Source organism: Phyllostomus hastatus, unplaced genomic scaffold (genome assembly GCF_019186645.2).
Source record: "Phyllostomus hastatus isolate PE091 unplaced genomic scaffold, TTU_PhHast_1.1 phas_contig_86, whole genome shotgun sequence".
NCBI lineage: Eukaryota > Metazoa > Chordata > Mammalia > Chiroptera > Phyllostomidae > Phyllostomus > Phyllostomus hastatus.
The window spans coordinates 21,326,485-21,339,280 of NW_025333977.1; the positions used below are offsets into that span (position 1 = coordinate 21,326,485).

Below are 12,796 nucleotides of genomic sequence, written 5' to 3' on the forward strand. Positions count from 1 at the left end.
TTTATTTATCCAAAGCAAAATAACGGAAGAAGCATACATGAGCTTCTTTTAAGCCTTACATGAAAACAGTGATATAATTGTTTGTAATTGGGGGGGGCGACCCTGTCAAAATTGACTAGTTGATAACATTCACATAATTATTATGACTTAAAAAATAGGAAAATCACTGAACTCTGTGTAATTGGTAAATTAATAGAAAACTATGTGAAATATTGGGTTTTGTGTTTGTGATAAATCATTATGATAAACTTTAAAATTTTCTAGTTCTTGCATTTACTAACCACAGTTTTGTCATATATTGCTCTAAAAGTAACCACAAACCCTTTTTGTTTAAGTGACCTGGCTTTCATTACCATTGTATTGTTTCCTAATATTAGGAGAGGGTTGGTACTTTAAAAAGAAGACATTATTTAATTACTTGATTTAAAAAATTGTAACTTCTAGAAGTCCTGACTGGGTGGCTCAGTTGATCAGAGCGTCATCCCAATACAGCAAGGCTGCGGCTTTGAAAGCCAGTCAGGGCACATACAAGAATCAACCAGTGAATGCATACATAAGTGAAACAACAAATCTGTCTCTCTTTCTCTTCAATCCATTCTCTCTCTCGCTTCCTCTCTCTAACCCCCCCCCAAAAAAACAATAAAAATTAGAGTGTCTAGGAAAATGTTCTTTTATTGTTCAAAAGTTTTTACTTAGAAGACTCATGTTTCAGGCAGAGTAGGCACATGGCCTTGGACCCATGGAAGTTATTTTCATTTTCATTCCTTTTAAAATCAGAAGTAATAATAGGTATACGTGCATAGACGAATGAACCCTATGCAGGATTATATTTGTATTTATACCAATAGGGTAATAAAAGATAATTTTAAAAATTTGTGTTGTATTGATTTTAGAGAGAGAGAGAGAGACATCGATTTGTTTTTTCCACTCACCCATGCTTTCATTCATTGGTTGCTTCTTGTATGTACCCTGATACAGAGATCAAACCTACAGACTTGGCATATGGGGATGACACTCTAACCAAATAAGATACCTAGCCAGGGCCATAAAAGTATAATTTGTAATGTGTTTTTTATGGAGGAATTGCCTTACAATGGCTAAAGTGTTTAGAGTTTAGGCAAATCATCATGGAGCCCTGCTTTTTCCTTTGTAGAGGCTTCTTAAGATACCTTCATTCCTTACTCACATTTATTTCATTTGTCTTATATGATGGTCTTATGCACACTTAAATGTCCATTTGATGGCTATGCTTATTGAACTATAACATAGCAAAATGCATAAATCCTAATGTATATCTCTGAAATAACACCCAGCTGAAAAAATCATAAAAGTAATTTTTTGAGTGGCATTATGCCCTGAAGTTCAGAGCAGAATGCTCTTTGCCTAGAATACTGTGATAGCTGCTAAACTAATCAGGATTTAATTGTATAAAGTGCATATGATAAATAATAACACTGAATGTTTTCCCAGTTTTTGGATCAACAAATATCCCCCGCTATCAGAATCAATTAGTTACTCAATTAGAGAATTTTTTTCCCCACAGCTCGTTGCATTCTGTTTCTCATCATTTGGCTCATAACTGGAGGAAGGCACCACTTTTGGTTCTTGCCAAATCTGACTGCTGACGTGGGCTTCATCGACTCCTTCAGACCCCTGTACACACATGAATATAAAGGACCAAAAGCAGACTTAAAGAAAGATGAGAAATCTGAAACCAAAAAGCAGCAGAAGTCCGACAGTGAGGAAAAGTCAGACAGTGAGAAAAAGGAAGATGAGGAAGGGAAAGTAGGACCAGGAAATCATGGAACAGAAGGCTCCGGCGGAGAACGGCATTCTGACACAGACAGTGACAGGAGGGAAGATGACCGATCCCAACACAGTAGTGGGAATGGGAATGATTTTGAAATGATCACAAAAGAGGAACTGGAACAACAAACAGATGGGGATTGTGAAGAGGAGGAAGAAGATGACAATGATGGAGAAACAACTAAATCATCACATGAAAAATCATAATCTGCCTAATTTTGGGACTAAAAAAGTGCAAGAAGTTGGATTTTCTATGTTGGCTGATCATCATAATGTACACATGACATTTGTAGCATTCTTTAAATCCATTTACTGAAATGTATTTGACATCTAAGGACTATTCAGTCCTTCATTTCATAGAATACTATTATTGGTACAGTCAAAAGCCATTTATAAGTTTTATCTACTTGATAATTTTACAGTAAGTAGGTCTCATTCATTTTGATAGTTGTCAAAGATGCACTTTCCAGAATGACATTTAGATTAATGGCATTTTTTTATAGTCATATGGCTTTTTACTGTTAGGCTAATCAAAATAACTAAAAGGGATAAAAAAAGAAACACCAACATTTCAGATTACGTATAGTTATGTAGCCATTTCACAATTTCTTTGAGATGAAATGCTTAAACTCACTGTTTTTGATAGTTAACTTTTATTGATTATAAAATTATCCCGGGAAATTTCTAAGATTCTAAGTTAACAGGGTACAAAAGCATTTTGTGGAAACAAGCCAACTAGGAATAACTGCAACAGCACTTTTAGTTTAGCTACAAATCCTCCTGTTCCAACTTAGGAAATCCAAACTGGTGTGTACATCTGATTCAGAGAAAGATGGCATCTGCAGCAGACACAGCAGGCAGGAGTGGTTGGATGGCGACGGCTCTTCTCCCCATTTCCTTGTCATAAAGTAAAATGTATTCTGTATATAATTTACAAATAAACATTCTATTTTAATTGTTACTTATTATTTAGACATTTTCTTAACACTTAAATTTGTAAAATTAAGACCATTTAAGGGTGTGTTTTTAGAGAAATTGAAGTTTCAATAACCCACAGAACATCTGCTGCTGTGATCTTTCTATAGCAGCTTCAAGTTTTGTGCCAACATTCCATGTATTTGAATGAATTAAAACGATCCTTATTAAATAAGAACAGACTTAAAGTAGCTGTTTGTACGCCTTAATGTTCATTTTGATTTATCTTAAATCTCTGCATTCAGAAGTGGGGTACTGTATTATCAGACCAGGAGGCACTGCTATGAAAGATAATTTACTGTTCTAAAATATCAATTTAAAATAAAGAGCATAAAAGAAAACTTAAAAGAACCATTGGACTCTAATTGCTTTGAGCTAGTTTTGCAGTTTGATTTTATATGTTGCACATCTTAGTGATAAGTCTTTGGAAAAATCTTGCATTTATTTATGAGCATAATCATTCTTTGGAGTTATACTCTTATAAACTGATGGGTATTAAATTATTTTCTTTCAGCCACAGTGAGAGCATTTTGCTTTGTAGTTGAAATAGGTGGCATGTGTGAGTATTTTTCTTTAAGTTATTTCTTATTTAAGTGCTTGACTAAAGATGTTAAATTTTTCTAATTCTGTACACTGACACATTTTATTATACCTAGCTTTGTTGCTTCCTTATAGTAGTTCTTATAAGTGGACAGAAATGTGGCTATTTGGTATTAATGCAATTCTATCAAGGCTGCAATCGTTTTTTAAAAGAGTTTTCTCCTAGCTCCCTGACTGGTGTGGCTTAGTTGGTGGGGCATCATCTCACAAAGTGAAAGGTCACTGGTTTGATTCCCCATCATGGCACATGCCTGGGTTGCAGGTTTGATCCCTGGTCAGGGTCTGTATGAGAAGCAACCGATCAATGTTTCTCTCACACATCATGTTTCTCTCCCTCTCTTTTCCCCTTCCTTTCTCTAAAAGTAAATAAGTGAAATCTTTAAAAGTTTTCTCCTAATAAATATTTATTGATTTAAACATGGGCATTTTCCCTCACATTTTCAGAGCTCTCCTGCATTATTTCCACATTAAGGGATGCATAATTATAGCTTCAGAGCGTCTTAACCCCCAGCACCATTAGTACCTGTTTTGGGGTATGGTAATGGTACCAGAAGTGTTTTTCAGAAATAAAATTTACAAACTTTACTGCTATGATAATACCCAGGCACTCAATATTTATCCTAAAGCTCTTTATAACATATGTACTATGTCTCATCCTAAAGACATGTGGTGCTTGACAGGAAAGTCAGTTTCTTATTGATGTTTATGCATTATAAAATGTTAGTACAGATTTTTATAAATATCTGGTGATCCCTGGAGGAAAATGTCATTCTTACTATGGTTACAAAGTGAATTAGAAATTTCATCTCAGTGTCTTTTACTATTCAAGGTTGTGCACTTTAAACAAATAGAAAAAACCAAAAGGCTGCCCATATTATATCCCTTAACAGTTGATGGCTGTCTTTGTTGGCTAATATTAAATATTTTTATGCCAGAGCATGAATTGTTTACACTAGCCAATGAAACAGTGAATTTTTTTAAAGAACTTAAAATTTGCCATGCTACTGAAAATAGACGCATGAGGTTTTGGGGATCATAAAGGATTTATTATGGAGTGAGTTTAAATAGGTCTAACTAAGCAGTATTAAATTTACCAACTGAGTGTAGATAATAAGAATAATGCATTTGTGATTGTTCTTAAAAATCAATGGATTAAAAAGATTGTTTTTCTTTTCCCCTCCATTGATTTTTTTTAGTTTTCATATGGTAGGGCCTTCTAGGCAATTTTAATTGAAATAATTTGGATTTAGTCAAATATCATTCAGAAAGTAATAAATTTGAATATAGCACATTGAAAATATGCAGTGCTGATGAGTTTTATTGCTTTTCCCCCATTCTGATTTTACATTTTAAGTACCAACTAATTGCTGACTATAGTAAAATCATCTATCTGTTGTAAATTGAATTTTTTTTAATCTTTATGAGGGACTGGGAAACAACAAGTACAGTTGATTGTCATTATTTATGGTAGTTAGGTTCCATAAATTCACCACCAAAATGGAATTAACAAATACCCAGGCTATTCTGTGAGTTTCTAGTCACATTTTCATCAACCAACAATATATAATTTTGTTTGAGGTGTCTTTCTGTTTCGTTGATTTACTAACATTGAACTCATAGTCAACAGAGCTATACACTCTTGCCTGAATGAAAGTTATCTAATTCATGTATTTCCTGCATAAGGCATGTCACAGTCTTCTTTCACTTAGAAGTACTAGACAGCACTTCAGCACTGTGTTTGAGGGTCATTTTAAGCAGCAAAGTTGTCAAAAAAAAAACACAAATGCACAAACACTAATAGGGCAAAGGACACTCGTTAATATAAGAGCTGAAACAAGTTGATATGTCACCTTGTGAACCTCAACTTGGGAACACATACATTGAGCAAGTCAGATTTTTCACCACTGGACACATGACCATGAAAACACACAAAACATTTTAAAGAGTGGGCAAATTCACAAACATGGAATCCACGAATAATGAGGATCGACTGTACTTAACTATACTAGAGTGCTGTGACATGTCCACAGAATGGAGTTTATTGCTGAATCATACTCCACTATTTCTGTAACATTTTAAATGTCCACTCTGAAAGTAAATACTTAGTTCCTAGTAGTGTTCAGTAGATAATTTGCTTTTACTGTTTGTTTCAGCAATAGTTCAGTTCTTTGCTCATTTATTCAGTAATACTGATCTCTTACCATGTGCCAGAATTTTGCTAGGCACAGCCATGAATAAAAAATAGAGTTCTGCCTTCTTGGACCATTAAATAGTGTGGTAAGTGCTATGGTAGGGATTTGCTAGACATGCTGGCTATCTCTAACTCTCCAACTCTATGTTCTGCCTCGTGAGCCTGATGAATGAACCATAGCAGTGGGCTCTGTGCCTTGTGACTTCTGGGTGGGTCTGACCATGGAATGCCCTAGCTGGAGATCTGAGGGTGGTCAGGGTGTCTGTTCTGCCTCTTACCCAGTGGGGCTGTGTCAGCAGTCAGAGGTCACCACCTCCAAACTCCCTTTCACTGCTTTACTTCAAGTTCCCATTCCCTGTTCTCTTCCCTTCTGGCCAGGGATGATGCCAGCTCTGCTACTAGCATGGAGTTGCTAAAGCTACTGTGCTTCCTCCTGTGGGTCCCCTACCCCACACATCTTTGTATAATATCTCCTCAAAGTATCTTAAGAACTGTCTGCTTCCTATTGGAACCAAGACTAGTAAACTAAAAAGAACAGAATTTCCAATGAGGAGTTTACCTCTTTGACAGACTTTATTACCAAAATTTATTAGAAAGGATCTTGCAACCTCACTGAGCATGTCCTACGGGTTCCAATAGCTGAAATCCTGCTCTAGTGCATATCCACGTAGATAACTACACAAAGAAATTCTTCTTCTTTGGTAAGCTCTTAATAAACCAATGTCTGCAGCATTTAGTTGCAAATTTCTGAGTAGGTCCACTTTTCCGACCTAGTCCAGAGACCCTTTGAACTTAAATTGCATGGCTTTTCCATCCAGATAAAATTGTCAAAGAGAACATCTTTTCATAGCTTTGTAGTTTTAAGATTGTCCAAAAGGCCTATAATCTCTAGTCTTAGCATGGCATTGGGGTGGGCAGGTGGGGTGAGTTTCTCCTCAGTCAGACCATCACACTTGGGTTTCATTTCCTTTGAAGTGAATGCCTAGAGCACTTCAATGGTTATGTGCCATGGACCCTTGCTTAGAAAAGTGTTTTTAAGTGCAGAAAATAAAATGCAGGGACTTACAGAGAAAACTACATTAAAGTATAAATTATCAAAACTATGTAAGTGTGTGATACAGTAATAGTTCATTTAATAAGTTCATTTAATAACCAGATCTAGGAGGGAATTTAAAAACTGCTGTGACATTGAAGTAGCGTAAATATATTGAGATCTCCCAAACAGCTGTAATGTGATGAAAATACCTGGTTTCTATTATTGACAAATCCACAGTTGCTGCCTAATAAACTCGAGTTGTTGCCTGCATTCGTAATGAAAAGAAATACTAAATTTCAGTTATAGCCTAGTGAAAAATAATGTTCACATATCCTCTAAATTCTACCCCTGAGTTCCGTGGAGGTCTGTGAAATCCAGGTTAAGAACCTCTGACTTAGCTAGTCAGATCCACCAGTATTTCAAGTGGAACTATAATATATTCAAAGGCCAATTATACTTAATTTAGCACACTTTAGTAATTAATATTCACATCTTATATCTACTTCATAAGCAAGTTACATGTGTCCTATAAGGTTTTATTTTAAAATAGATTATATCTTACTCCTAAATGAAAATGCAGAATTTTCTGTGTGCACTTTATAAATGGAGAAAGCAGGTCAAGATCTTATCCATACTGAGTTTTTTTTTCAGTAATTCAAGCATTTAAGGGCTATTACTGTGTGCCAAGTATTATGTAATCACTGAACCCAAGGATCTAGCTTAGTGAGGGAGAGACAGGGACTTAACACAAACAGGTGCAACAGAGTGTAGTGTGATGTCAACAATATTTATGACATGCTTATGAGATCACATAAATGAATAACCCCCACCCAGTAGGGAGGGTCAGGAAAGACATCCCACAGACGTGTCACAAATTAGACCTTGAAGGCTAAGTTGTCCTAGGTAAAGAAGGCTATTTGGGGCCAATGCAGCAAGATATGCAAAATGAGAGACAATGGAGTGAATCTGGCATGTTCCTGGAACTGAAAATAGTTCAGGTGCAGCTAGAAAAGAGATGAGTCTGGAGAATCATGGAGCATGGCCGGTGATCAGACAGCTGGCTGACTACTGTCCTGCCACTGTGATCATACTTGTGCCCTCCTTCATCTATGGCAAGATCGTCAGCAATAAATGGGACTGCGGCAGGCCTAATCTACCAAGGGGAATACCCTGGACATGCCAGCCCTGAAGCACTACTGCAGCTACTGCCAGCTGCTGGCCCATGTGACCTGATCAAGAAGCTGCTCAAGTATGCACTGAGCAACACCTGACCACAGTTGTGTGGGCATGTGCCCTGCTCTGGAAGAGAACAACCAGTACACATCTTTGCAGAACCACAAAACAAAAAAAGAGTGGTAAGGGTGGGGGTGGAGAGAGAGAAAGAGATGAGTCTGGAGAGGGATACAGGTGCAGGACATAGTGTGCCTAGAATTTCTTCCTTTAGGTAGTGTCCCTTTCCCTTCTGTAGAAGTCCTCATTCCATATTAGGGCAACTGGCCCTGAGAAAGAGCACATGACCCAATCCACACCGACCCAAGTCGTCTCACTTTCTCAGGATCTTGAATTCTAAGGTCCATGTGGGCCTGGAGATGTTGATATCTATGTTGATTCCACATGGACAGATCCTGTCTGGAAAGAAAACCAACATGAAAAAAAAGCAGAACCAGGAGAGAGAAGGCATTAATGCCATCTTTGAATTCCTGTGAGTTAGGATCTGTCCATAAAGTATCCAGCATGTACTATGAAAAATAGTCATATATTGAAGAAGATAAAGATACAAGGCACATTGTACGTAAGACAATGACACCTCAATCCCCTTCAACATAGGCACTTTGGGACCTCACACAGTTCTCCCAATCACCATCAGCTGTCCCCATTGTATTTTCCTGAATCTTAGAGATGGTCTGAAGTCTCTTCCTTTCAATGGTGATTTTAGTTTTGGGGAAAGCCAGAAGTTGCAGGATGCCAAATCTGGCTGTAATGGAGCTGAGTCACCTGGGTGATTTGGTGTTTCACCAGAAAACCCTGCAGGAGACATGATGAAGCTTCCAATCACCAGTTTCCAACAGCTGCATCCTTCTGAATCATCCAAATAGTTTCCATGGAGGAATGTTCAAACTTAATGCAAAATTTGATATAGATCCTTCACTGTACTTGCTCAGTCATTTTGAATGCGACAGCCACACACTACACATGTTCACTCAATGGCCCCACTGACTAGTACAGTGAAGTCATCATTGTTCACACATGCACATTCCAGTCCACTCTCCTTGGCTGCCAGGTCACATCAATGTCACACAGACTGTTCTCATTACGTTAACAATGGCTGGACTTTTTCTGGACAGACCTCGTACATAGCCTTCTAAGCCCTTCTGTGTGTGACTGTGTCTGTGCATTCACTGAGGTGGGGAAAGGTATTAAATAAATGGGATCATACCATACATACCTTGCACTTCAAATATGCAAAAACTGATGATCTGGAAAAAGAGCATGTTCTGTGATACACAGAATTAACATTTTCCTAAAGAACAAAACATTGACCAGCTTGTGATATTAAATTGTTTTTCTGCTCATCAACTTCAAACTTTTAAATGTAGATTGATGTTAACCCCAGACTAAGAATATGCCAATGCGTGTTACAGAGATTTCACATTACATTGTGTTTGATGATCAATATGAGGGGTTAGAAGAAGAAGATTTTATGATTAACTTTCTGATATCTTTAAATATACATCTTCACCTCTTACAGTTGTGGCCCTTTGCCCTGCAAAGAAAAAATAAAGATTACTGACAAGCAAATTAGTCTACAGCTGAGGAAAATAGCTTTAAGTACCATATTTTTCATACCATAAGAGGTTTTAGAGGAGGAAAACAGGAAAAAATTTTTGAAGCAAAAAATGTAAAATATTTAATAACATAAATAACATAATATTTCACCAATGTAAATGTAAACAGAACTCAACAGCAGCATTAACAACCATTATTCCTCCCAAATTTGGTGGGGGGGGGTGCATCTTATAGTCCAAAAAATACAGTATGTAGAAACTAGTCTGCACTTACATAGGGAGGCTACACAATGCCTGTCACACCTCACCACTGTAAAGAGCTGTTGGATGCTGCACAAAGGAAGACATCACATCCCCATCTTTACTCTCCAGCTGCATATAGTCTGCAAGATTTACAAAATTGAAACTCATTCTTAGTAACTTTTTTCTCACTGGCCTTTAATTTAAAAAAGCCTCAAAGTTCTCCACTTCTCACATTCCTCTAGACTTTCTCTACCTCACCTTCCATTCTACTGCCCCCCACTTAGTCTCTTTCCAAAGGATGGATTGCAAATTTTATTTCCTAAAACAGCATATTGCAAGGACTCTGAAGATGTCTAGTGCTTCCCTCTGATTCTAACCAAAGTGACATACTAAGTAACAGTATAGGAGGGGAGCGTGGAATGTTTGTTTTAAAGTCTCTGTCCATGTCAAGGCACAATTACAAATGTAATTTCCCTATAGCACAGGAACTAGCTCCTGGAAAACAAGCTCAAGTTTTCAGGACCATTGCTACCTCACATTCTTTACCCCACCTTATATATATTGAGAGCAACATGGTGATTGGTAAGGGCAGAAAGAAAGCCACTGAGATCCATAAGATGGACTGAGATCCCATGGACTGATTGTTCAGAAGGCAGTTATTACACTTTTCTGCAGCACTCAGGAGGCAGGTCATCTGAAGAATCTTGAAACTGGGCCACTTGGTCCACCATCCCTTCTTTCTTCATTCAGCCAACACTTACTGAGTCCCTACTATGCCTAGTCCCTGCCCCCAAACCGCTCACAGCCTGGTGAAGGAGCAAGCAACCAGCTCTGCTGACACAAGAAGAAACATGGTGCAGAAGGAGATCCAGCTTCTTCCCCAAGAGCTACAGTCTCTGCCACCTGAAAGCTTCCAGCCTGGTGGGAGTAAGGCAGCAACAAAGTGGAATGCTGTGTGCCCCAGAGGCAAAACACTGGTGCTGCAGGGCTCTGAGAGAGATCTTGAAGCAGAGACGGGGGAGGCAAAAGAGAAAACTGACAGCACTTAACCGGCTAGCAGGGGTTTTATAGCTGCCATCACTTGGCCCCTGTGTTTCCTTTTTACCATCAAAAATGATTTCCAAAGTTGGGAATATTGCCCTCTAGGAGTTTATAAATCCAACTGTCAGAGTAGAAAGGAAAGGAACAAAAGAATACTTCCTTGCTCAGAGCCTTCACATCTGGGACAATATCAAATAAGCATTTCATTTATCTTTTAAATGTCTTGTGTTTATCACAGTTAAGGTTAACCCTGCTTAAAATAAGATCCATCAGGATGCTCATGTTTGTTTACCCCGCCCCCACCTATCATATTACAAAGAGGAAGCAACCCGAAGCATTGTTCTATGCAGCTGAGAACAATTCCATTTCCTTCCTGTTGGCTGTTTTTTTCTTGATACAGCAAGTAATTATAGAAGTTTTTTCAAACAGAATTGTGCTATAAAACTCAGTCCACCCTGTAGCAACATAAGCTCGCCCCTGCAGATCAAGATGGCCAAGAACTGCACTTAGAGAAGGTGGCTTGCTTGTTTTGATGTGTGTGATCCCCTTGCTGCTGCCTTTTAATGTCTTGTTACTAGAACAGCTTAACTGGATAATCAATTTTAAATGCACATGTGCACAACAAACATTTTCGAATAAAATGTAACATACTTAAAGAAAAGTGTACAAATCATCAGTCAACGGCTCTGCGAATTATCACAAAGTGAGCCCATGCAGCACCAGCCAGACCATGAAGCAGAACACCAGTACCAAGAAGGCTGGTGCTCCTCTCGGCCACCTGACTTCTTCCCTCTTCACCAAGGTCACTTTTGACACCATGGATTAGTTTTGCCTGTTTTTAACTTCTGTAAATGGAATCATCTTACGTACTCTTTTGTGTTGGACTTTTGAACATATGGTATGTAGCAGCATTTCCTTCATTTTCTTTGCACAGATGAATAATTATATCCTGGTCGGGAAAGAAAACTACATGATGAGCGTGAGGTTTCCCTCAGACTGGGACTCTGAGTGCAGCTAGCTCCTTTTCCTTAGCTCCCTAACCTAACATTCAACGAACAGAGCCACCAGTATCCACTGAGAGGACATTTATGGCTAGAAGAGCAATTTCCTGCAAACTTTCTGACCATTGTACCTCAATCTCCATTAAAAATGTTGCTGTTCTCTTCATTGTGAATTAAACTAGTATTTGCTGAGCACTTCCTATGTGTAAAGCCTTGTGCTGGGTGAGTGCTGTAGAGATAACAATCCCAGACATGAAGCTTACAACAAAAAGAAGGAGTATTGAGACTAGAACCCAAATAACTTATTCAAAGGCATAATGTGATTAGAGATGATAAGAGAGATACAAGGTGCTTTGGGAATTTTAAAGTCAGGAAATCAGACTCTTTTGAGAAATCAGAAAAAGACTTTGAGATGGTTTTGGAGTCCTGAAGGATCAATAGGATGTGGAATCAATAGGATGACCTATGGAAATATTCCAGGCAAAGGCTATACTGACTAAAAAACATAAGCAAACAAAACCAAAGACAGTGGGGCATTATGTGGCAAGTGTAAGAGTTTTGATTGTCCTAATCATAGGAAATATTGAGGATTGAGTCTAGAAAGCCAGGTGAGAATCATACTCTTGGACAACTTAAATATCAAGTAAGAAAGGAATTTATTCCAGTGGCTTCTTCCACTGGTTTCTGTCCTTCAGCCTACAGTGTGCTCAGACCCACAAGTAGTAAGGTATATGGATAAGTATAACCTCTCCCAACTACTAAGCCAAATAGCCTCTTTCTACCCTTCATTCCACTTTATCTCTGCATCATCCATCACCATAAGCCAGCAGTGCCTCACCTCCAAGCATCTTAAACTTTAGTCTTCCCTTAGCAACCACCATACGACTGTCTTCCCAGTTCTCTGCTTCCGGCTACCCCTTCTCCTCTATCTGCCTCTTAAATGTTGGGACCCCCAAAATTCCTTCCTTGGTCCATGATCATTATATACATGCTCTCAAGAGAGTCCACTGTTTCTTGGCCCCAAATGTGATCCTAAATCTTTTGCTCTGGACTTGATTATCATATCATTCTGGGCCAAAGTCCCATGGGCACTTCAGTATCAATACGGAACTTTACT

The 12,796-nt window shown here is 38.2% G+C and overlaps 1 protein-coding gene across 1 annotated transcript in view; it reads left to right on the top strand.

The window, feature by feature from the left end:
- SEC62 (SEC62 homolog, preprotein translocation factor) overlaps window positions 1–3,129 on the top strand; it is a 30,250-nt gene extending 27,121 nt beyond the window's left edge. Inside the window, exon 8 of the mRNA XM_045851658.1 lies at window positions 1,544–3,129. Coding sequence (XP_045707614.1) covers window positions 1,544–2,013 — 470 coding nt within the window. The 3' untranslated portion in view covers window positions 2,014–3,129. The remainder of the gene's footprint in view (window positions 1–1,543) is intronic.
- The last annotated feature ends 9,667 nt before the right edge of the window (window positions 3,130–12,796 follow it).